Source organism: Pholis gunnellus (genome assembly GCF_910591455.1).
Source record: "Pholis gunnellus genome assembly, chromosome: 6".
NCBI classification, from domain to species: Eukaryota; Metazoa; Chordata; class Actinopteri; order Perciformes; family Pholidae; genus Pholis; species Pholis gunnellus.
Window position 1 is genome coordinate 3,264,319 of NC_136532.1, and position 27,374 is coordinate 3,291,692.

The 27,374-nt window shown below is 41.3% G+C and overlaps 1 protein-coding gene across 1 annotated transcript in view; it reads left to right on the top strand.

Moving 5' to 3' along the window:
* Positions 1-1,330: 1,330 nt before the first annotated feature.
* The window catches only part of abca2 (ATP-binding cassette, sub-family A (ABC1), member 2), a gene marked incomplete at both ends in the record, with an annotated part of 84,083 nt that continues 58,039 nt past the window's right edge, over positions 1,331-27,374 (top strand). The window contains 2 exons of the mRNA XM_079160512.1: positions 1,331-1,396; positions 23,329-23,422. Coding sequence (XP_079016638.1) covers positions 1,331-1,396; positions 23,329-23,422 — 160 coding nt within the window. The remainder of the gene's footprint in view (positions 1,397-23,328; positions 23,423-27,374) is intronic.

Here is a 27,374-nt window from a genome sequence, read left to right on the forward strand (position 1 = left end):
GTGCCTCAATAGGCTTTTTTGTTTGCCATTTTGTATTGAGTCATTCCAAGTGTACAGAATGAAACGAAAGTGATTTCAAGAGAGTAGTCACTATACATACTTTTACGAGTTAGCTACAGATATAGAAATTCAACAGTCAACCCTGTCTTCTGCATTTGGCCACAAGTTCTCATCGACATCACACCTCCTGTCCTCTATCGACAAAGTACAGTTTGACAAATATAGATTGTTATATACACTACCGTTCAAAAGTTTGGGGTCACTTAGAAATGTCCTTATTTCTCAAAGAAAAGCACTGTTTCTTTCAATGAAGATAACATTAAATTAATCAGAAATACACTCTATACATTGTTAATGTGGTTAATGACTATTCTAGGTGGAAACGTCTGGTTTTTAATGAAATATCTACATAGGTGTATCTGGAGCATCACATTTGTGGGTTCGATTATACTCTCAACATGGCCAGAAAAAGAGAACTTTCATGTGAAACACGCCAGTCTTCTTGTTCTTAGAAATGAAGCTATGCGAGAAATTGCGAAGAAACTGAAGAAATTGACACGAAATAGTCTGGGTGACCCCAAACTTTTGAACGGTAGTGTATATGTCTTCAGGTTAGTATGAATGATGTCATACCTTATCCTATCTTACAATCATGTGATTACAACATTAGACATTTATTTGCATCTCATGGATATATTAGACTAAAACGTGAGTGGCTGAGTATATCTGTGTAGGCCTTTTCAAAATTGAGGCGATGAACATAGACTGGGATTATAGTTTCTTCACAAACAACAACCTGATGACATTTTCTGCGACGCTAAAGGCTGCATTAGGAACTACTTTGACTGTACTTTACAGAACCTGGTCTGATCCATGCTCTGATCTCTGACACAACCGCTTCCTGGAAATGAGGAGGGCTTTTGTTTTGAAAGGACCGGCCGGAAGTGTACGTTCCCATTACTGTGGTTAGCTTAACAGCAGGCTGTCTGGATGTCCCCTCTGGTTCCCTCATCCAACCCGGACCACTGCACAACTAAACTGAGCAGATAACCGGCGCTCACCGACACACAGAGGATGACAGGCGGAACACCATCAGTCCCGTTACGACTTTTACCGCCAGCCACCGTTAATAAGTGTTCTTCAACAAACTGAGGAACGGTCGCTCAATAATATTCATTAAGCAAGAGCGACACATTTCAGCACCATAACAACAGGCTCGGACGGGATGCCCGGGAACGGGATAGAAGACCCCGGTTATTTAAATCCAGTCATCGGCCACCGCCGGTACCGTTATGCTCATCTGGTGAATTGAACGACATACTGAAGCAGAATGGGATTCCTGCACCAGCTCCAGCTCCTGCTGTGGAAGAACATCTCTCTGAAGAGGAGGGGGCCGGTAAGACGACACCCCTGTTCACACATGACAGTCTATGAAATTGTATCTGTAAAAAGGACAGACGTGTCTTTGGAAGAGCAGATGGGCGTCGGTTGAGCCTGCACCGCGGCTGCATTTCCTGCAGCCATTATTTGGGCTAACCTGCTGTCTCTATCTGCAAATGTTACCACCAGGGTTATAATCACCGCGCAGTGAGCTTGATATGGAGCATGATGCTGATGCTGATGATGCACACGCAGGTCTACTGACGGACTGTTATGAAGCAGGAGCCTGTTCCCTCCAGGGCCCATCATGTCAAACAGGTTGTTGTTTGTGGATACACACTACAGTTGTGTAATACCAGAAAAGGCCTACACAGATAAGCTCAGGGTGTGCTGTCATGAGGTAATCACGTTTTTAGTTTATCATGTGCATAAGATGCAAAAAATGGGCTGACGAATGTTGTAACCACAGGATTGCAAAATAGGATGATGTATGAAATCATTCATAAGGACACGAGGACACGTATAACAAGTTCTCACTGTCAAACTCCACTTCAAGCATCACCTGATGAAACATGTTCTGGAGACTGCATTTGAATATCACGTAGCTTCATATTTATGGGAATAGGAACATCATAGAACTTTTTGTTGATGCCACTTTAGTTACGACTGTAGGATTGAGGTTGTTATCAGTAACCATTACAATGTATTGGTTTGAGAACGAATGCTCATATGACAGCATCTTCAAATGCTCATAGTTCAAAAGTATGGCGCTTCCATAAAGTTAGAGGTCTTGTAAGATACAGTTCCACTACAACAGAAATGGTCATAGTTGAAGCAGTGGATTCCGTCAGGCCGGTCCTGTTCAGTATACACGCCAATAACGTTTGAACGTTGACTAAAAAAATCCGGACTCAAGGTCCAATGTGGAAGTTTTCAAATATAATTATAACAGGTGGTTAGTGGTGAAAAGGACTGCACGTTGTACTTGAAAGCTCTTTGAAATACTCGTAGTGACCCTGTGAGTTACTTTTTTCCAAGGTCAAGAATTAACATTCAAGACCAGCCATGCCTCTGGTCTGGAGGCATGGTTTAGAAGGACTTACAGGAAATGATGCTCTACAGGGTTGAGACGGTTCTCATCAGAACATCTGAGCATTGGTCGTTTGTTGAAATATTGAAAACTATAGGTTTATGTTTCCCTCAAAGACGATGTCTTGTGATCAGGCAAGTAATGACGGTCAGAGGCTCCACAAACCCTAGGAACCAGGGTAAAGGGTTGGGTGTGCATAGCGTCTGACTGACATTCATATTTCATCTCATACAATTTGTTAATGGAGGTTTCTTTTAACGATGACCACATTTAGCTAACCTTAACAGAGTGGTTCTAGTTGGCTAAACCTGTGTTTAAAATCACTGCAGTGAACACGACGTGCATCACTGTTTCTCTCACTGCGACCACACATTGCACTGCTCTGATACCAACAACGTACATGATCCGGCACATCGATGGCGATACCCGACTCTAGTTTATAGAAATCAGAACAGAAAATCAGAAAACCCATATACATGGTTTGTGAACCTTCAGCTACATCACTTTCATGCAACATCACTTTTAAATTGACTGTGTCATTTGGTTATTCAGGAATAAACAGATGAGAGACATTCAAATGGCATTCTCCAGATGTTTGGTATAATCCAATGTGATGACATCACCCCCATGCTATCTGAGTATGCATATGGTGATGCCTTTAATCCTTACAGGGTCTATTATTAGCAATCAGAAATCCTAATGGCTGACAGGTTCATTTTAGTGACGTCTGTGCTGTTTTTTAAAGCTGAATCTGTCCTCAGGCAGCCTGCTTTTTATCACCTACCGATGCCTTTGCTGGTGTCCTGATAGAGGGGTTGGTGTGCGTGTGGGGTGGGGGTGGGGTGCAGCTATTTTTAGCTCAACTACCTTCAGACATCAAACTCTGAGGAGGCAAGAAAGATGCATCGGGGAGCCTCTCTCATAATAATAGTAACTGCTGCGTCATTTCTGTCTATAGATTGAAAATCACTCACTAAAGTTGTCCATAGGATTGATGATTAGAGCAGAAAAGTCTAGTCAGCACTTAGCTGAGATAGCATTAATCCCATATGTTGGTTCCTACTGACAGAGGCAAAGTCATGCATAAATGAGAGGGGCATCCTTGCCCAGTTAGTATATGGATTTTCCTGTAAAAGGTTAACATGTACTGTACATAAGTGCACATTTTGGACTTGCAGTTGTGACAAATTGGTAGCTGTACGTCTTCTTCAGTCACGCTGAAGAACCTCCACACCAACAACATGGTTTGTGTGTGTGTGGCTGTGACATTAGTCTCTGTGCCGCTGTATGCCGATATAAAAAGCAGCACGTGTGTGAATGTGGCCGACGGGAAAAATTGGGAAAATGAGGCTGATGGGCAGCTCACCAGTCATGGCCGGAGAGCCGAAAACCATCCAGTTTAGATCAGCAGCCGATTGGTTGGTGCATCTCTGACCTTAATGTCTGCTTAAAATACATTTTTCAGCTGTTTTTCAAATAATTTCGTTGTACGCTGCATCTAAAATATAGGCTATATATTTCTTTCTTTCAATAATTTCACCTGAAACTATTATGCTCATTTTGCACTGAAGTTCTTAAAATCAGAAAAATACTGAATTTGTCAAATATTGTACTCACACAGCAGTACACAACATAAGCGTTACCATGTATACATGTTAAACGGACTGCACATGTCATCATCATTCACACACATTCACACACTGATGACAGGACTACCATGCATGCTGCCACCTGCCCATCAGGACTAACTAACATTCACACAACATTCACATTCAGCCACAGCTACGGGAGCAATTTGAGGTCAAGAGTCCTACCCGAGGACACATGGACGTGGACTAGTGGAGCCGGGGATCGAACCGCCGATCCTCTGATTGAAGGACGACTATGTGTTTATTTCATATGACTATTTATTTATTGATTTACCAGAACATGCTTACTCAGAGATAAATATTATTTTCAAGATATGAAATAAACTACATCAGGATAGAAGATGTTGGTCATATTGCCCATCCCTAGCCCAGCATGAAACTCATGCTCACGCAACATCTCTAGTGTGTTTTGGTTTTGCTCCCCGGGTGGTGCATTAAGTCAGTAAATAATTAGGCTAGATGCAACCTTGTTTTTACCAACAATTACCATCAGCCGTAGTCCTTACAACCTTTAAAAGATTATCCAAATGAGAAAACTAACTAGCTTCAATCACTGTGGAGCTACGTTAGCGTTAGTGATGGTTGCCTCCAGTTAGCTATCGTTATAGTTCCCTCAAACAATGTATAACGAAGATGCGCATTACAGGGGATTTAGAAGTGAGTGGGCGACACACACTGTATGTATGCTTATTCCACACCATGAAGGATTTATCCCTGAACAGGACCGTCTCTCAGCGTCTTACTCCTCTCCACCATAAAACAAGTTGTACAGTGAACGTGCAACCATGTACTTGCAAACATTGAGAACCATTTTCTCAATGTTGTCAAAAGCACCTTTAATCGTAAGCAAAGTTTGTTTTGCCTTTTTTTAACTACTGTTTTTGTCAACTATATTGTGGATATAGGCTAGTCATATTCCGCCATCGTTTTTGTTTGCAAAATGAATACTACTATACAGTAACTGTATTATCCTGTAATATTACGGTGCAGTTGGAACATCACTTTTTTAGGTTCTGATTTATGACATATGGGGTCTGGTTACAGTCTAGACTGATAATGCTCATAATCAGCTATTTCTTCATGTAGTCTTTGTGACAAATCAACAGAATCAGTGCTCACTAAAGTGGAGCATGACTTTCTGTCAGAGACATACTGTCATTTCCTCCATGGGTACATGTACACTGTAACAAATGTCCCCGTTAAATTACAGTAAAGAGCTGGCAGCTACAGGTTCCAGCTCTTTACTGTAATTCTACAACGTACCTACTGTAATTTGCAACAACGGTACTCTATTCAACTGTATTTACGAAGAACAGTACATTGCTGTTCAGATTTTCTTGTATTTTTACAGCAATTTGTTACAGTGTGGGGATGAAGATTGACATCATCAGAACTGTCCAATGAATGAGATACTTTCCATTGCGAATGACTTGTTAATATGATATTGTATTACATATGCTTACAGCGTGAACATGAACTAGACCAGAGCTAAAAGGCAACAATGGAGCGTTTAGAGATGGAGGAGATGAAGGATGAAGCTGCTGACGGATAAGAGAGAGTGCAAATCTATAGCAGAAGGTTAACTGACAGTTAAATGAATTATAAATACGATCTGTAAAGAGAGTAGACTAACAGCTGGTTCACTGAGACAGGACAGGTTCTCTATAAATCCTGTGAGGTAACTGTGCTGCAGCTCTTCCTCTGGAGGGCCCTTAGCAGCCCCGTGTAACCTTCATGCTTTTCCTTTTCTCTGAAAAGTAAATCTAGAAAAATTGGTTTCCTTTACCGAAACAAGCCAACATGTGTATTGTTTAAACACTTCACATATGATTTTCAGTTTACAGCCAATCTTTCTTTGATCATGAAGCCCAATGTTTCTGAGCTACACTGTGGACTGGATTCTCTAATAACAGCGGCAAACAGAGGCCAACGCAGGTTTAATGTGCATCGCTCGGTCGGGGTTGTATACGTATGAAATGTCTGTAGCCTCACTAGGACTGGGTATCGGTACTAATCACCCAGTACCAAGCAGTACACAACACAACAGAGTCATGAGGGACAACAGACAGAGAGGCGGCTGTATCAGTGCCAATGTAGCATTTTCTCATTTATTGATTTTATTGGCAATCGGATAACATTTTCATGTTATTAACATAATTGTAATAATATTGCATCTGGTAATAAGCATGGCCGATAATCTGTCGACTCCTAATATCACATAATATAATGTGAAATACCAATAAATATATGCATACATGCCAAAAATGAAATGACTATAGTAATAAAAGCTGTATTGTTTAATATTTTGGCCACTTGGACGCAGTGCAATATGTGTAAACACAACATTGACATAAGATCACCTTATGAAGATGATATGTGGACCGTAACCCCTCAAACATCGAGGGTAAGTCTCAGACATAGTATTCAGACACTGTGGTTTAATGATTCACCTCTTCCTGAGCAAAGAACTAAACAACAGGGGAGCAGCAGCACTAAAGAGATGACACAAGCTGCAATTATTGATTTTTTTTAGCCTCTTGAGGGGAACGAAACTAGCAGAAAACTTCAATTATGACAAGTGTTTTGTGATATTTACACATCCAGCAGGCACAGAGCAACAGTTGGAGTAATGAGAGTCTAATGTTCACTCTCCTTTCAGTGCTTTCATGAGAAACATATCTCATGTGTATCAAAATATCTGTCTCTTTAGCTGCTAAATGCTCCACCATGCTCACTAGCTGGTGTGTAACTGGGTCGGTCTGCTGTTTGGTGCTGAGCAGCTCTCAGTGGGTTCATCGGAGCGTTTTCTCTGCTGCTGCTGGAACATTGTGGAGAGTTTGTGGGCTGTAAAATCAAACCAATAAGCTGAGAGTGTGCAGCTGAGGGGATTTCCAGATTGGTGATAATTCGAATGATTAAGTGTGAGTTCATCACTATGTCGGACCCCTTTCACGTTATCCATTATTTATATCAAAATATTAGTAAGTGCAGCTATAAATATATAAAATAAAGCAAGATAATCACATTTTTCTTTAGTGTAACAACATTTGGTATGATTCTAATAAGCATAAGCATAAAAAAGGGGGAGCAGACCCCCTCAGAGAGTCCAAGGTCCCCCCCAACATCCTGTATGACTAATGCGACATCATATTTGTATCAAGAAATACAAAGCTGAAGCAAGAGTACTGTTCGAGATCTGCGGGGATATGACCTGCACGCTCACATTTTGAATCCAAAGTTATGATAAACACTACACACACACAGCAATATAAGGAAACGCTTGACAGGAAAAGCAGAGCTAGGCAGGCAAACTCTGTCACGGACAGAGTGCAGTAACGCTTTATCAAGCCAGTCATTTATGTTAGATGCATGCTCACAGCCCAGCTGGAGCAGACCAGGGCTGTATGAAGAGAACAGAGCTGCTTAGAGCTAGAGATAGGAGTTAGTAGAAGGATCCACGTGACTACGTCCATTTTTCTAAATAAAGTGCTGTCCCTTATACATTTAAAAGTCTTTATTCTTAGATTTTTGGGTTGAAGGGGAAAAAATCCTAAAGATATTCCAAAGTATTTGTACCTTGAAATCGCTATAATCAGAATACTTGAGGTACAATAAAACACACTGATCCATAATTCCTGACAACGACTGTTATATTTGACTTCAGGACATCTCTGGCTGTTTTTAATTCATTTTCATGGTTTTTGAAGCAGTTTTAGTAATATTGGTAATAAAACAAAAAAGTTTGTTACTGATATAAGCAGTTAGCAGAAACGAAAATGAACAGAACAGTTGTGTATATGTGTACTGTTTGGATGCGAGATTCACGGCCTGAATTATGATCTCAATCCAGCCCTGATCCTGTTGGAAACATAAGTACAGTACAACGCACAGCAGAGTATCCAACTCAAGCCTTGATAATAAGATGTCCTTCTACCCAATGTGATAAATCCTTAAAAACTCCAAATTCATTACGCGTATTTTCCTAGCTTGGCAATAAGGGATCATGGGTTATCCACTTCTAGTGTCACAGTTCAGCTCCACACCCTCCTCACTCTACTTGTCAGTCACTCCCTCCTCATCAGTCTAAACTCCCTTCACCTGTTCACTCACCTGCCTCTGATCATTAATCAAGCCACTATTTAGACTCCTTCCTCCCAGACACACATTGCCAGATTGTTCTTCGGTTTTCCATGCCAGACTCTCCAGCACTCTCTCCCGGACTGATCTCCTGTTACCGACCCTGCCTGTCCCTGTTCTACCCGCCTTGCCTGACTCCCGGTAAACCCACCAGCCTTCTGATCCTGACACTGTTTAACTCCGCCTGCTGTTTCTGGAAGTTTGAAATAAAGAGCCAAAGTTCCCTGGAATCTTGTGTGTTGCATTTGGGTCCATCTAGAGGTATTGCGTGACAGTGAATATAATGAATTGGTCATGTCCCTTTGTGCTCTTAGTTCTGTATGTGTTGTTCATTTATGTCGTCTGCGTTGACATATTGTTGGCTTCCTCTTTGTGTTCTTTACTGCCTGTGTCACCTTCGTCTTGTGTATTTAAATATGAATACAAAAATGTATCACAAAAACGATAAGAGGAAAAGATTAGTAAAGGTCGTATAAAAAGATTACTGTGAACAGAAACCCAAATGTCAATACAAATCCTAAGAAGACTCTCTGTTTGGTTTGCAGTAAGAAACAACAGACAGTTAGCAGTACGTACAGTATCTTCAACTCAAAATCAAAAAACTGGAAAATCTGTTTCGCTCAAATAAGCACAGAATATTTGTATGAAAGTCAAGTCAGGAATTTGATTGGACTTCAAATAACTGCATTAGATTGGACCTTGATTTTAAAGCAGAAGTTTTTTTCCTCCATCAAATCGTGTGTAAAAACTGAGAAATTCTGCTCTAAACCACCATGTAGGCCGTCCACACAGCAACAAGCGCTATTGATTAGAGCCCATTGTGGCAGAGCACTGCGGGCAGAAAGGTCTTCTGTACCCTCGGCTGCCAGTTTGTGAAAGTAAGCTCCAGCTATGGCAGACAGGCAGCAGCAGCGATTGGTGCTGGAAAAAGAGACTCAGACAGCCTATGAATTATTGAGAGTTCCTTCCTTCCTCCTGGGAAATGCACCACGGAAAGAGAGTCTTAGATTAATCTACAGATGAGATAGAGAAAAGGAAATCAGTGGAGAGGGCGAGGCCTCACTCAGCAACAGCTTGTGTTGGGTGAAGTAGATATGGCATTTATTCAGACACTTAGAGAAGCCTGAAGGGAAATGAAGAGGAAGCATGGATGTCTCCTCTAAATGAGACCTACAGTGTCAAGAACCTTGATTAGAAAAATACATCTCAAATGACAAGATATACATCCATCATTAACTGATTTTAGTTTATCACACATATGGAAAATATCTCCTTATTGTTTCTAGAGCAGCAACAGTAAACCTTACAACAGCAAAGCCACTATATGAAGTCATTCATTATCTCACTGGAAACAAATCTAAAATGTCATAAATATTATCCCAAGTGAAGTCTATAAAGATGAAGAATTCAAACCTCACTCATCTGTCCTCCCTCTGATGTGATTCTACTGCTGGTAGAGGGATGAGCTGCTTTGTCAGCCAGCAAAGAAGTTTTTTTTTAGATACGTGGCAAACTAAGCTTAATAGTTTGACTACATACAGACAGCTTGATGATTTTCATGATTGTTATAGATTCACCAACCCTAAGAGTGCCCCGTTTGTTTAAATGTCAAGGTTTTAACATCATTGACTTGAGTGATTGCTCAGTAGTGAAATGTATTGGATATCGGCAGTTGAGGTCTTAAACTCAGAGCTGCTCGTGAACAGCCTTGGACCACTTTGATTGTAACAGGAAAGAGAGTGTGATGTTCCTGTGCTGCTGCTAAACATGTGTTTAGAGCAATGGAGACGTTTGTTACAGGATGGACAGTGCTGTGGTCTCGTTTGTTCGTTTCTCTCTGTTTGCTGAGGAGTGTGAGTGTAAACCTGACAGCGAGAGGAGGAGCAGGAGGGTGGACTGAGAATGACACCAACCACAATGTATCAAATGACAATGTTATGACAATGTGAAAGGGGTCGTTCATTCGGATGGACCTACAGAGAATTATCACCTGAATCAGCGTCTCGTTGCTGACCTAGACGGCCATGAGGGGATATCAAATTCTGTCATTTAGCATACATACTGAACCCGATGCGTTTATTTATCTTCTCTGGTGTCACAAAGAGCTTATAACTGGAATAACAATATAGATGTGATTATGGTCAGTAATAGTTGAGACTGCCACTGGCCTTTATGTATCAGTAGACGGGGAAATGTCCCTGGGTTATTTAATGTAAGCGCTATGTTTTATACGTTTAGGCTATCCATCACTTACACCAACTGTGAGATTGCTTTCTTAATAGCTCACAGTGAGCAGATGGATTTAATAGTTTAGCTTTTGAATTCATGCTAAAATCACACATCAGATACCCTTTTTCCTACAAAACAAAACAAAAGAAAACTATATTATAGGATGGAGGATGAATCAACACGTCTCAGTCTGAGCAAAGTAGCTGCTCTGAAGTCCGGTGGTACTACAGCTGATACTGATCAGGCTGTGGCTGGGTCGTATGGTCTTTTAACATAGACCGGACTGGTCCAGTTTAGTCCGCACTAGAGATTGATTGACAGCTTTCACACCAGTCCAAATATACCAAACTAAACGAGAAAATGCAACAGAGTTAGTTTGAACTGCACCAAACAGGTTAGGTGTGAAGCAGAGTGCTCATAAACCATTTGATTAGAAGGAATGATTAAAGCAAGCAAAACATGTTTCAGTCTTCATATGGGCACCTGGCTATTGTCTTTAGACAGACTTCAACTTCTGTTAAGATGGAGCATAGCACAAAGAATCCGGGGAAGAAGCAAAGTAATGTGCATTAATGGGACATGAATTCATACAGGAGAGAGAGAGAGAAGAGAGGAGCTCAGTGCATCCGAGTAAGTCCCCCGACAGTCTAGGCCTATAGCATCTTACCTAGGGACTGTTCCAAGGCAAACCTGAGCCGGCCCTAACTATAAACCTGATCCGGCCCTAACTATAAACCTGAGCCAGCCCTAACTATAAGCCTGAGCCGGCCCTAACTATAAACCTGAGCCAGCCCTAACTATAAACCTGAGCCAGCCCTAACTATAAGCCTGAGCCGGCCCTAACTATAAACCTGAGCCAGCCCTAACTATAAACCTGAACCGGCCCTAACTATAAACCTGAACCGGCCCTAACTATAAACCTGAGCCGGCCCTAACTATAAGCCTGAGCCGGCCCTAACTATAAACCTGAGCCAGCCCTAACTATAAACCTGAGCCAGCCCTAACTATAAACCTGAGCCAGCCCTAACTATAAACCTGAGCCAGCCCTAACTATAAACCTGATCCAGCCCTAACTATAAACCTGAGCCAGCCCTAACTATAAACCTGATCCAGCACTAACTATAAGCGTTATCAAAGAGGAAAGTCTTCAGCTGTGGTGAGTGTGTCTGCCCCCCAGACTGAAACTGGGAGCTGGTTCCACAAAACAAGAGCTTGATAACTGAAGGCTCTGGCTCCCATCCTACTTTTTGAGACTAGTTTAGGAACCTCATGTATTCTTTATTATGACCAACACAGCACTGGATACAGTCAACACATAAACGGCTCTTTCATGGAAACCAGACCTAGTTGTTATGAGGAAATGAGATGAGTTGATATGAACAACATATCTTTGTATAGCTATTGATTTGTGAAAACCTCCCAATCACAGTAGATTGTTATAACTTATAACTTTAAGCCTTGTAAAAATGTAATATAATCATTGTGACTTAACGTAAATAAAATGTGAAAAAAGAACAACAAAGCAACAGCTGTACCTGTTTTGTAGATCTTTGTCTAGTTCGTTATGACTTAAATCAGATCATCCCCATATATTCCACTACATTAAACTATCCTGGATACTTGAATACTTAAACACGCAACATAACTTCCTGACTGCTCTTTGATTTTTACATAGTTTTATTGGACTCCTGTTAATCCATCCAACAGACTGATGTCCTTCAGTTCCATTACTGGAGGACACCTTCATACTCATCTGCTTTAAACCCTTAAGCCAAATGAAATTGTGCAGTGGTGGTTATAGTTTGGGGATTCGCGAGGAATCAGCCCTGTTGTTTTGGGCAAAATGCCCATTTAAAAGACTGTGAAGTGTGATCAGAGGGGAGGCTGCAGTGTGTGGCAGCCAGACTGGAGATGATGCATCCATTTAGAAGGAAGGACTGATTCCTCCCACGAAGGGGAGAGCAGGTGGAGAAGTGAAAGGTACTTTAATGCAACTTGGATCATCAGGTTGTTGTGACGACTGAACTAAAGTGTGAAAGGGTAATGGCTCTTGGGCGGTGTTCATTGTGTCAGCTATCTTTAGATTTAACCTTCTGATCAAAAGTCCTTCATTCAACCTCTTCCTTTATATTTAGTTGAGTTTTAGTAGATAGACATTCTAGACATCAAAAGATTAGTCAGCAAAAATGTTATGAATATTTTAGTCTAGTTTTAGTCAATACCAAGAATAAGCATTTTAATCAAACTGCTTTCAAAAAAGATTTCATAAAATTGATCTTAGATACTTAGATATAAAGAACTGGGGTCTCATTTATAAAAGGATCCTTACTAAAAGTGTACAAATGCCGAAAATGCCAACAAAAAATAGTCAGATTTATAAAACCTTGCGTACACCTGCCTCTGTGCAATTTCCTTTTATAAATCACAAATCAACCTGTAAATGTGTTCAGCTGGTACAGCCTCACACCCCACCCTCTACACCAGGGTATTCAATTACATTTCCAAAAGGTCCAGATTGAGAAGATCTCCTCATGATCTCCACATGTAGTGCCATATATATATATATATATATATATATATTTAAAGCTGCAGGACAAATCAATGTGACTACACAATGTGACTACACAGAGACGTGGTTACCACGTCTCTGTGTAGTCAACAACTGTCAAATCGAATAAAGAAAATACACATCAATTATATTTTAACAATTATTATTCTCAGTTTTCAAATTGAACTGGATGGATTATAAATAATACATAGAAATACATAAATAAATGTTCTTCTCATTTCAAGTAAAATGAGGCTGCATTAAAGAATAACTTACATAACAGAAAGCTTTTGAAAGACGTGCATCTTAAAATAAAGTAATTCATTTTAGAAAAAACTATTTCACTGATTTGTCCTGCAGCTTTAAATTCAGTTCATTCAGGTGTGAAGTGGTCAATCAAAAAAGCCGTGATATTATATTTTTCTTATCTTCTAATAAGATAAACTAGTGAGCATGGACTTTATCTGTGGTTATTTAACCACTTGTTTCCGCTCTATTCTCTCTGTTAACATCAATGTGTTAGGATTCTGATCATAATGGTCCGTTAGGTTTATTTTCTGTGAGTTAATTTCAGATGTGTGTGGGTACAGCGTGGGAAGATTTTACCTAAACGAGTCTGTCCATTCTTAATTAAAGACTGGTCTCTCAGAACACTTCTCTCTTTTTGGAGACTGTCTTGTGAGATGATATCTCTGATTAACATATCGATGGCCCTGCTCTGTGGTATATTTCCTCGTCTCAGCCCCATGTGTCATGGTGTGTGAACGCCTCACTCGAGTCAGGAAACTTGTCAGAATACTCTTATTTGATTGGCTGAGCTGCATCACGTGATGTGTTAATTACATTGGTCAGTGTGTTTCCTGCACCGCTGGACAAGTAACAAGCCGTAAATGCTGGAATAGATCCGCCGGTTAAAATAGATGCACTCCGTCAAAATGTAATAATTCTCAATTATCTATCGGTTTTAGGTCCTGGGTCCGGATCCAGACCGCGGTCCGCCAATTGGTGACCCCTGCTCTACACACACATTCAACCATGAGTCAATGCAAAGCACTTCATGAATGTTGATGCTGTTGGGGTCTGACTATGTGGCCTCGCCATGTGCTGTGACACAAAGAGAATCAGGCCTTCCTTTTTGCAAGCAAAGAGTTCATCCCCAAGAGTTTGTTTTTGGAGGATTTATTTCGTTTCGTTTTGCTTTCTCTCTTCTTTTACTAACACACACACACATATAGCTTTAAGCTAATGTAGCTCCAGGGTTGCGCTAACGGCTTCAGACACGTGTACATAACGAGGTCTCTATTGTAGGTTAGATATTAGTTGACTAGATCATTATTATTAGGACATAATAAACTCTGTTATATTTTAAAGAGCAGTGTCTGTGATTACTTTGTGCATGTATTGTGATAATAGCTGATATGAGGTCTGTTGCTCGAACATAAACCTTCACTTTCACTCTGAATGTGTAACAGTACTCAGACTGTTGACATTGTGAGTGAACACGAATTATGAGACTTAGTTTATAGTTTGGTTATTGGTCCCTTTTTTCAGGGTGGTGCCCCTTATTATTAATAATCATTAATAATCTTACGGACATTAATAATTCTATTGATGTCAATAATTTAGTTTTCTTAAATGCTGATAACTCAAACACGCTCCTTTTCGTTCCCAACAATGCATAAACATGAGCTTCTGATCAGTGGGTCTCTACGGTGAATCGCAGAGACTGAGAGGAAGAACACTCGTTCACTCCCAATCCTTCCATTTACACAGTCCTCTCAGTCCTCAGTCCCCACAGTCCCCACAGTCCCCACAGTCCCCACAGTCCCCACAGTCCTCACAGTCCCCACAGTCCCCACAGTCCCCACAGTCCTCACAGTCCCCACAGTCCTCACAGTCCCCACAGTCCCCACAGTCCCCACAATCCCCACAGTCCTCACAGTCCTCACAGTCCCCACAGTCCCCACAGTCCTCACAGTCCCCACAGTCCTCACAGTCCCCACAGTCCCCACAGTCCCCACAGTCCCCACAGTCTTCACAGTCCACACAGTGCAGAGTATATATCGTGCAGCATAACACATTACGAGTGTCACTGTAGTAGTGTCAGCCACATACAGTAACAGAAGCCAGTAGGGCCAAGCTTGCCTTAAAGCCAAACAACACAGCGCATCGCATCAGTTTGTGACCACTGTGCTACGTCACACATACTGTACCTCCGTAGGGTATTTGTCTTTCACACATGAGCACACACAACTGAAGCCTACTGACAACCATAAAGTCTGTTAAAAGTGAAATATCTATCATAATATTTATTATAAATGCCAACATAACATTATTCAGTTTAATTTCTTACATGGTATTTTATTGTATTACTTACAATAGTTATTTTTCAGCTCTTTTCAACCCACACTTTAGAAATGCCTGATTAACTTTAAAGAGCTCTCAGGACAACTTACTGTTCTTGACTTGTTTTTTTATTTTCAACCGACTTTACTTGGTTTACTTTGTGAGTTCCCATCATCATTTAATATCACATTAGCTTAATGAGCCGGCTCGGTACCCTTTTTTCATTTCTCTTCAGCGGTGCAGATTCCATATATTTGCTGGAAAGTGAAACTTAGCTCAGTGGTTGAGGGGATCAGGGTCACATAAGTGCTATTTCGTAGCACATTACACCTCCTGTATGATTGTTTGTGTATCACCAGAGACACTTGTCCACGTCACTTTAATGTGACTTGAAGAATGAGGGCTAATTAGTGCACCTTCGCCTGCCTTTCTCTCAGGGAACAGACCACTTTTAAAGAGGGCTCTCTGACAGGCTACAGCCACACTAATACATTTTAAAACGTCCGTCCAAACGTCCGTCCACACGGCGTTTCAGCATCGTTCTCTAAATGATCTCCGTCCAGACTAAAACGCCTGAAAACGAATATCACGTGACTATTCACGTACACTGGGTATGCGGGTGGGTGCGCCGGTGTAAACAGAAAGTAGTTGCTTTGTTAAAAAAAATACTATTAATAAAATAATAAAGTAGTTTAATGATGAAAGGTCATGCTTGATACTTAAGATCTTCTCTATAATCTTCCTCTATGAACTCAAACAGACACATTTCACAGTCTTGGGCTCGTGGGACGATGTGTTAGTTAAATGAACAGACACAACTATGATCTTGATTGTTTCTTCCTGTGCTGTTATTATTGTGAGAGATGCTTTTTCAGAACAGCATGTTTCTCTTTATACCTCCATGGCCTGTCCCCTGTCTTGGATAGAAGCTTCACTCTAAAACAAACATTTGAATGCTGTGCAGCTTTCTTTTCATTTTTGCATGTCTATTGTGTAACCCTGTGTGTCTACACAGTTGCCACTAACAGGCTCAGATTGTAATTAGAAGTGTCTGACAGCACTATGGAAAAAACCCTACAGAGGAATAAAACCTTTTGGTTTACCTTCCGCTCATTCCCGTCTGTTTGTTACTTTGTCCAAGTCTCGCTCAAGGAGAGTCTCGTTGTGAAATCTGAATATCCATATATCTGGATGCTTAAATACATCCGGGCGGCCATCAGATTCAAAGACCTAATCCACATTGTCAGAATCATGTAACTATTTAGCCATGACATTGAAGATCTTTTGTAAAACACTTACAGTAACAATCAGAACCTGTCGTGGGAAGAACAAGAGCTTTTAGTGGATGTAAATGAAGATGGAGCTTATCCCAAAAGATGACGTTGCTGTCCGTGAGCAGCTGCTATCTGCAGCGCTCTCGCTCAATACGGGACCAGTTTCAGAATGTTAGACAGAAAAACATGGGAAAAACACAGAAGTTACCTTCTAATGTCCTCCGCTCTCTTGTGTCACCAAGTGCTGGACTGTCAGGCAGGTTCCATTGAACACATGCGGACCGTATGCGGCTCTCCACACACAATGCAAACTAAAAAACAAACTAATTTAGTCCAAAGACTCACTCTATACAAACTAAGGATTTAGTTTAAGGATTTTTTTTAGGGTGATGATATCATAAAAAGACGCACATTTGAAGCTTCCTGTGAAAACTGCAATAGCTTTGGTGCAGCCCTTTGTTTCACAGAGCCAGAGCTGTGTATGAACACAGGATTCTTTTTCATCGCACACACAGAATGGACAGATGACGAGATGTTCCCTGAATGTGACCTGCTTAAAAACTAAATATAATTGTTTGTGTGAATAATGATCTGAAAACACATCGCCCTGTTGGAGTTGTTGGAACTGCAGAAACACTGAAGAGCACTCAAACCTAACAGGTTTCACTGTGGCCTTTCATCAAGCTACTCACACAATCCACATTAGTTAGCAACAGCTATGATGCACACAACGTTTGTTATTGTAAACCGGTACATATTCATTTCATTGATCAATGGAAAGATCGTTGCAGCTCTAAGATATGTGTAAATTGAAATTTGAACACAAATGTAATGGTTGGAACTTCCAGAGCCTTCTTTCCTGGTCCTTTTCCTCAACAAGCGGCTCGAAATTATTAAGAGACTTTTGTGCTTTTTGTTAATATGATGGCCGGGTCTGTGACCATCAGATGTCTGAATTACAGTAGATGTATTGATACACTTTGAAACAATATTCTATATTGTTCCATTGTGTGTGTATCTAATGACTGATATATCTGAATCCTCTGTGCTATGGAGCTCTGTTGTCTAAAAACATCAATGAGCCACACTCCTACCGTGTCAGCTTACGAAATTGAGTTCCAATCAGGGTCTTGCAGCTAATGCTGATCCTCTTCCTTTCTGTGACTCTCTTGCTCTCCACACCGACATTGTAAACTATAACGTTATTATCAAAGGTCCCCTAAGTGATCCTGGAGAAGCAGCAGAGGTTCAGAGTCCACCATCACAAACAATGTGTCCTCTGCACATCATCATGTTCTCTCTTGATAGTAGAACTACAAACCAAGAAAACATTGACCAATGAGACGATTCACCAACAACTGGCTGTATTCCTTTAACTGGCAGTATCAGTAGTAGTAAGGGTGTGAGGACACCAGCTCCTGTACCGACTCAGCCAATCACCCCGTGGTCCGTGGAAGCTGCTATACTATGACTTTCCAAGGGTTACTCTTCTACTAACATAATATTGCTGTTCCTGCTCTAAACGTGCACATTTGGATAAAGTCTGAGTGCATCCATGACTCTTGTGTCAGAGATGGGTTTAGGTTTTAATCAGTGAACAGTAAAAACCATCCTCCAACTGGCTTCAGACAGATCCTCTGTGTACTTCTAGAGACACGCCTGCATTAAGAGGATCTTTGATTTATGATGCAGGGTCAGGTTTTGGCACTGGTCTATATGTGTTCCCCTCAGTGGTCTCTGAACCCCCCCTGCCTCATTCAGCCTATTGCAGAGTCATGATCAGCCCTCTTAATAATTCCTCTTCTAATGAGTGCTAGGCGTCTGATTAATGATGCAGCAGAGTTTGAGATCCTTTGTGTTACAGAGGTGGCTGAATGTGGCTGAATGGTTCACTAAAAAGCCAGGGCTGTGTCCTGCAGAGTGTCCATGGACTTCAGCTTGTGTAGAAGCATTTCATGCTGCTATAGGCCCCGACCATGATAATCTGACCTAACTTGGTCCTGATACAAAACCATGAAACTATGAATGCAACACTGCTATTGTCCAGTGCTGTGTACGTCAAAGCCATAACCTGATAATCTGACTGAACTACCATTTTGTTTTCAGTCAGTCAACCTGACATCCTGCTGATGTTAGAGGTTGTTTTAACCCAATCCATCAGCTGTGTCTGTACTGTATCTGTGTTGTTTCTGTACTGTTGACATCGTCTCCAGTTGTCGCAGAGGAACCGTCATTTCTGTAAGTCATCTTACAAAAGCTTGTACGTATGTAGATTTCGTCTGTGTTTGTTGCGCTTTTTTTGAGTGAACCACCCGAGCAAACAGATTCATTTACTTTTTGCATTCACATTTCTCATACTTTTCTCTCTTTGGGACAAATGACATTCACGAGTTGTCCAAACCTGTTGTATGAGTCAGGGACAGACTGTCTTTCTCCACAGCTCTCAACACTCTCCTTTTTTCTTTGTGTGTGTGTGTGTGTGTGTGTGTGTATGGGGGGGGGGGGTCACCCTCTTCACCCTCTCGCCCTCACAGACTCTGTAAGCCTGAAACATAGCTTTCATTGTCATTCCAAATGTTCTGAATGGCGTCACTGGTGTGCAACACAGTTGACAGTCTGTAAATGATGAATAATGACGATTCTACAATCAGTAGAGACTTGTGTGTGTGTGTGTGTGTGTGTGTGTGTGTGTGTGTGTGTCTGTATGTGTGTGTGTGTGTCCCAGGGTGAGACATGTTTGCATCTTAGTGTAAATGTGAGTGTGTGTTTGTGATTGCTAATGGACAGTACAGTCAGGGTGTGTATGTGAGTGAATGCATGATGCATGAAGTTCTTACCAGCACAGTTGTTCATCTCTGACTTGAAACTGGTTTCATGTGTTCACATCCAGTAGAACATCTTATTTTGTTGTGTGTATTGAGTGAACTTGCAGTATTAATGTCATTCTATCTTGAAACAAAGAATGAAATAATGATTATTATTATATGATTATGTTTTGCATAATCAGGTAGTGTGATGTTTTCAGCCAATACAAGGGGATTACTGAGTTTGGTATAAAGTTTGCTTTTGACGGCCGATTTGCACGGTCGTCCTTCATTCAGAGGATCGGCGGTTCGATCCCCGGCTCCACTAGGACACGTCCGTGTGTCCTTGGGTAAGACACTTAACCAGCCAGTCAGTGGCCATGGTGTCGTTACAATCACAGACATTCATTCTGTAAGGTAGGAAGCCAGTGTCTGTTCTGATTGTTTGTGAGGTAAAATATCAAGATTCTGAGTTTAATTGTGAAAAATAACATTTGAATAATGAAAAACACTTTACCCAATAAAGGACAGGAGGCTACAGCTGTTATTTCAATGCATCAGATACATTGAATCAACTTTGAATGTCCCCTGCTGCTTATCTTATTTTCAGGTTGGACAGTTGCTACAGGTTGTGGTTATTAGTTCGGCTACACTACAACTAAAAGTGTCATGTTTTCTGCTAGTATTACTGACTTAATTATAACCGTAGTTACTTGCAAATGTTTAAACCTGAACCTGACTGTGTTATGTGGAGCAGAAGACTGAGACTTAAGTACACCCCTCTCTATTCTCTTAGCACATGATGACTGAGCATATTGCTGATGATGACGAGCTGAACATGTGTAGTGGTGCTGCTGTGTTGACCTCAGACCAGAAGTGTAAAACCTTGAAGACAAAACATCTGTGGGCTTTGAATGTCATGGTATGGATGGCCTGTGATTACTTTTATGTAACTTGATTTGTCCACTAAAAGTTGTAAATTATTATTGATCAAGTGTGTCGTTCTTATTTCTCTACTGCTTTACCATATGATGACAGTATGAACATGATCTAGCTGTTGTGTTGTAGTAAAGTGTAATTGCTCTCTGCCACACTGCTCTGATGACTCATCAAGTGTGTGTCAGCACCGTGTTGCACATGCATGAGCACATCTTTTTAAAACACCAGCTATGATGTGTTTCTCTGTGTAGATGTATCATTTGTAATCAAGAAGGTTCTTCTCAAAGTCACCATTCTTGTTAAGGATAATTCCAAGTTATGACAATGTGGGTCTTATTTTGGTAGTTTTGTCCATCGTTTCGATCAGTTTTAACAGCATTTGAAGCACCAAAGTCATTTATGAGATCTGGCAATGTGGTGACATCACTACCAAGTCCAGTGGGCCAAGATCAGTCAGATGATCAGACAGGTTGGAACCAAGCAGCAGTTTACCTGAACCACTTTATTTTGACATAAAGTTGAAAGTGTGCGTCCCCAAAATGAAAGAAATGGACATTGACTGTCGGAAGGAAACAGGAAACGAGAAGTGGCCTCCTGTCAGACAATCAGACAGGTTATATATATACACAGTATATATTTACTGTATATATCATCCATCCAGTATCGAGTTATTACTGACATGATAGAGCTAAAACTAGTATATCAAATATTGCAAGATGCAATAAACATCTCAAGTTGGATCACTCTCCTTTGTGCAGCGTTTAAAAAAGAACAGAACAAAGCTGGAGCAGCACATGATTGCTGAGCCACGGTGGTGGTGAGATGGTGTCTGCAGGACGTTTGACCTCTAACATGTACATTTGGAAGTGGAGCACTGCAGCATTAGACACATTCACGGAGCACTCTGCCGTTTTATTATTCAGATCAGACGTTTGCTTTTGGGTCTTCTAAGACATGAAAATCAATAGACTTTTAACAAGAGGAGGTCTGGTAGCTGTTTAGTATGCAGCTGTATGGAGCTGTAGAGTCTGTGTGTACTCACTAGGGGTGCAACGGATCGGATCATTTATTGGATCAGCAAAGAAAAAGGGGAGGCGGCAAATATAACTTTGCTTTCCATTTATTAATTAAAGAACTTCAAGAACACTTAAAGCAAAGAACTTCGAGCTCTAGTCTGACATATAAAACAAATGCCGCGATGACACCTTGTTGTTGTGGTGCGTCGGCCGCCGTCGCTGACGGACCGCGTGGACATGCCGATGTATTTCCATCTCTCTAAACATTCGTAACACTTTTGTCCACCAACCTCATCCGTCATTAGAAGTTACAGGGAAGACAAAATGCTCCCAAACATGCGACTGAAATGACACCGCGGCTTCTGAAGTTCCTCCTCTCGCCGTGACTTTCACCGTTAAATGCTCCTAACACGCTCTGGTGAACACACTGCTGCTTTATCTGCTCACTGACACTCTGCATTGATATTCAGATATTGATATTGAACCTGAGCTGAAAACGTCCTCTGCAGTCGTAGTAGTTCCTTTCAGTCCCCGTCCCACACGTTTCACGTAAACGGTTAAACTGCTTTGTTTGTCTGTAGATACATTTGTAATACAAAATGACCACTTGCCTTAATTCGAGCTGTGGTCTGTTGTTTGAAGTCATCCGACACGTCTTCAATTCGTCTACTTCTAGTGTCATTGGACAGAGGTATAGTTTCCAGTTGATCCGCTGCGGATTGATCCAACAAATGCCGCTTCAGGTTTGACGGCTTCATGCTTTCTTGTGCCAGAACCTCGCTGCACAGAACACACTGAGGTTGTTGTCCTCTTTTGTCCTCAATGTAAGAAGATCCATATCTCATGTAGTCTCATGTACCTGCATTTCACCATGCTCAATCAGCATGAAGACAAACTTGTGTTCTTCTATACCAGGGTATTCAAGTACATTTCCAAAAGGTCCAGATTGAGAAAATCCCCTCGTGCAAAGGTCCGGAACATTACAATATCTAACTTGCACTATATGTATATATAGAGATCTATATATAGATCTCTATATATACTTGTCAGAATGCTCATATTTGATTGGCTGAGCTGCATCACGTGATGTGATTCACAACGCATTGGTCAGTGTTTTTCTGCACAGTAGAAGCACAAGATTTATTTTTATTTATTTCTTTATTTTTGTCAGGCAAAGGCCCGCGACCGAGACCCACCAGTTGAGAATCGTTGTCTAAAATACCAAGGCAAATTCTTTGTGTGTGAAAACCTTCTTGGCAATAAACCTGTTTCTGATTCTAATGACGTGGTTATCTCAGGCTGAATAATCTATGAACAGGCAGAATGAAAAGAATAGCTCCTCTCCAGCCTGAACGTGATTTATGAATTGCCGGTGTTGGCAGACTGCTGTGTTGAGAGGCTGGCTCGTTGATTTCTTAGCTGCTGACAGTATTCTTCCTACAGCAGGAATACAAAAGGATTATAGTTTAAGGACCGAAGAGGAAGCCCTTTTTGTTTGAATTCACACGGTGCTTTGTGGTGTTGATCAGATAGAATTGTTAGCTCATGAGGAGGTGTGTGTATTAGTAGTCAGTAAACATGCTCACATCTGTGTATGCACACTGAGGAAGCATCTGCAAACAGTGCAGGATGTGAACTACACTATGGAAAGGGTTTTGCAGTGGCATCCTGTAGCAGATACCGCATGGAGAGCAGACGGCTTCATTCACACTCCCTCCCTCATGTAATGAATGGATTTGTGACAGTAGGCAAACTCAATCTATTCCACAGTGAGATCCATGAGCAGGGAGATGGGACCTGACAAGGAGTCTCATGGGAAAGAACTATGACTGAAGTCCACCTTGCAGCAGGATCACTGCACGAATACTGGACTTTTATTGGAAATAATCTTGTCTATTTTGTCCTTTCCCCTTCAGTGGGTGTTGGCCTTTGAGATCTTCATCCCGCTGGTCCTCTTCTTCATCCTCCTGGGTCTGAGGCAGAAGAAGCCGGCGATTCCTGTCAAGGAAGGTAGGCAGACAAAGCAGAACATAGACGGAGACAGACGGATCCTATCAATGATATCCACTGTACTCAGTCCCAATAATACACATTTTGATAATATTAACTAAGGGATGGTGTACTGACTTTAACAAATATCCAATTTGATCTTAAAGCCACTGGGGGGCGAACGGGAGAACTTGTTCGTATGTGTGTTCTATGCCACAAACAAATCACTGTCCAGTGCGCTGTATCTCTTTCCATCCGTTGATCCATTTATTCCGTTGCACATTGACACATATCATTAAATCAGCAGTGTTCAATCTTACTTGTATCAATGTATCTTAATTGCTTAGTAACAGAACACCACAGGATAGGACAACACGCTGACAGGTTAAAAGCTGTTAGCTTCCCGTCCACACACCTGATTCTCATCACCAGGAACTTAACCTAGATGCACTTTTACGTCAATGCGCCACCCTGTGTTCAATGTCAGAACTGCATGTCTAAATTCACCTTGTGTTTCCCTCAAAGACAAAAGAAAACAATAAAACTACAGTATGGCTCCAACAGATGGGTTATAAGGGACATTTGCCAAGGATTTGCAGCCCTTTTTAGTTTCTATACAACCAAATTCTGCTTGTCCTCGTTTATGAATGGACCAAACTGATTCTTACATCAGTAAAATGGAAGAAAGGCACCACAAAATGCATGTTTGGAGCTGTGATATATTCTTTTTATTAAATCCCCAACTGATTTTTTTTTCAGAACTCATTCAATCAAAAAAAAAGTGTGTGGACGGGCATGTCTTCATAATAGGCTAAATAAAAGAGATGGGTCCTCTGACTTTATTAAAGGTATCCATGGAGGGGTAAGATGTCATTCTTTGTGGCAAACTATTCCACAGAAACAGGTTCTGAAACGTTTATTCTCACACTATCTGCGCTGCCACACAGACGGGCAAAGCCAATTTCAAGGTCAGGAAAACACCAAACTATCCGGAGTGTTACATGACAAGAAAGTGGAAGAAATGAGTAAATCCATGTTGAATGTGTGCAGCTGTTAGGAAGGTTCTAAGGAAGTGAGGGAAGCGAGGGATGAGGAGCTGGATGGTGGAGGACTGCACGGGTACACAGACGTTAGAATGATGTATTCTCTCTTTCGCCTTAACTTGCATTATTTTGTTGTATTAAATACAGAAAGTGAACACTGTTGCTGACTCATGTTTTCTGCCTGTCATACAGATTTTGCATATGTTCTGTGCGGTATTGTCACACATTTTAAACAGGCAAACGCATGTTCTTTGCTGCTGTTACAAATATGTGATTTGCCTCTCACCATGTGCCAGATCTTTTGTGCCATTTATTCAGCTTTTAGTAGTCTGTGACTCTCCTTAGTTCATCATGTTTGTTCTCAGTGCTGCTGCCTGAAGCTATTTTAGCACACACTTTGTTTTGATGCTTTTTGTCTGTTCTTTTACTTCACCGTTGTCTTGTGTCTGCTGTTCTTTCTTTGTTTCTCTCTTTTGGGCTGTGTTTCTTTCTTTCCTGTCGTGATGCATGTTCTCAACGTGTTGGACGGACCAGTGTGTAAGTGTCATCATCCCGACGGCTAATTCTATCCTCACACCTGATCCTGGCTGACATGACACATTACTGACATGTTGATCTCTTGGTTAACTTAATCAGGGTGTGTCAGTCCTGTTTTGTGCTTGTGTGTTTATATACACTATATGTTTACCTCACCCTGATCTATATGTATCAAGGGAGGCCATCTTCCAAAAGCAGCACACTTCAGTCACTCAGTGGCTCATAAAAAACACATCTTAAAGGTATGTAAGGTCTTCCTTTAAAGTTGTCGATTACCAATGGATAGAATATGTGACGATAGAATAGATGCCAACCACCACGGGGATCGTGATTGTTTTATTTTCTTTATCCACCAATTAGATATGAACGCTTCATACTTATGAAGATTGGATTTGACTTAATTCACCAGTTTTCCATCTTTTTGTGTGTTATTCATATGCCGTGCATTCTGCTTTACCCGGGAGTTCACTTTGGTTGTCATCCGCCGCCGTGAGCATACCGCTGCAAGCAGATGCTGACGTAGCACTCACTGAGATGCACGGTGTTCTGTTCCGGCACTGAACCAGGTTAGCCAGACCCTGTCCTGGTCTTGATTGGGGATTTTGACAAGGTGGACCCTAAAAAAAGTTCTGCTGAACTTCTACAAACACATTTCGTGTCGCATCAGGCTTATATTTACGAACCAGAAACCAAACCATGGGTCGATGATCCATCTGCACAGCTGTGAAGGACTAAAATGCAGCGTCCTACAGGCTGAGACGTCTAACCTTTGAGCACATCTTCTAGATTATACCACCCCAGCATTTCACAGGACATATTCAGCAATATGAGTATGTTTTACATCTTTGAATCTTGAATCATGAATCATGTTCTACAACAGCGCACCATTCGATACAGTGAAAGTGCTCACTGTGTGTATACAGCAAAAGGTTTGGGCCCATAGGGCATGTGTGTTAGCAGTCTTGGCAGCCATTGGTCTGACGATGGTTCAGCCTCCGGGGGAAAGGGGCTGTATTTCTGGGGTTCCGGTGTAGCTGATATCCGGGCTCATTGTTGACAGTCCTATTAGCAACTTCATTTCACCACATGTGCCTCACAGCCAGCTGTTCCTGGCGACTTGCTTCGGTACAAACCATATAAAAAGTCTCAGAATTAAACAACAAAATATGTTGCTCCATGAACTCCAGATCAACATATATAAGCAGTTTTTTGATCTCTCCGCCTTCCAAAACCATTAAATATCACTGTTTGATGATATAACAACGCTGTGGTCTGTGGGTGAGATCTGGTGTTTAGCCCCGCCCTCCTCTGTTGACACTTCTAGCTTTAGCGACATCAGCTGACTTGCTCCTCGGCTCCCCTCATAGTTATTACGATGCTTGGTGTTGTTTTCGGGCGTTTGCTAAAAGGACTGATGCTTCGGTTCTTCTTGCAGTCTGAAAATCACAGATACCTCACTGGATGCAGCTAAGCAGCAGTGCACTCTTTAAGTGCGTTTTTAACTTCATACCTGCCTGTTGTGGTTTTGTACCACCTTGTAATTTGCAAAAAATATTTCCTACCAGTGAGTTTCCTTTTTTAAAATTCTTTCAGTACTATGAGCCACTGAATGACTAGATTGTCTGGGTTACAACTGTACCTGTGTGTTCACATGATTAATATAAACCTCTCCCTGACACATCTCGTTACCAAAGCTTCTAACAGGCCTTCACTGCATCATGTTTCTCTACACTACATGTCTCTGCGTGTTGTGACTTTAAATGTGCAGTGTGTGTCTTGTTGTGTCGTTTTTGTGTGTTTGGATGATTTGTTGGCACAGAGTCAGTTGGACATTTTGTGTAATTGACTGAGTCTGCGTAAACAGCTGGCTGAATTTAACAAATTGCTGTTCGCTCCATGTAACTCTTTTCCCATACAGCGGCTTGTGTACTCAACGCCGTCTCTCTACAATTCATGTTTGACTCAGTGATGGATTCTGACTTGTGTTGAACACCTTGCCTTGGTGGAATTCACAGCATGCTGGTCAGAGAGGACAGATGTCAATGAACTGAATGCATTTATCTACTTCCTGTCAACATTTCCCCGTACCTCACAGACCCACTTCCATTATTTAAACCAACTATGAGGTTGTATATTGTTGAATTATCAATTAATAAATGCTTTTGAGACCGTCTTATTATTATTATTATTATTGCGATCCGTCGCCTGTGTGTGTGTGTGTGTGTGAGTGAGTGAGTGAGTGAGTGAGTGAGTGAGTGAGTGCACCTCTGTGTCTGTCCACAGCTAATCTCGCATTCTGATGCAGCAAACTGCAGACTATTTTGGTGTCCAGTTATGGATGCATGCCCGAGGACCTGTCGTGGTGACTCACACTTTCTCAGAACTCCTTTAAA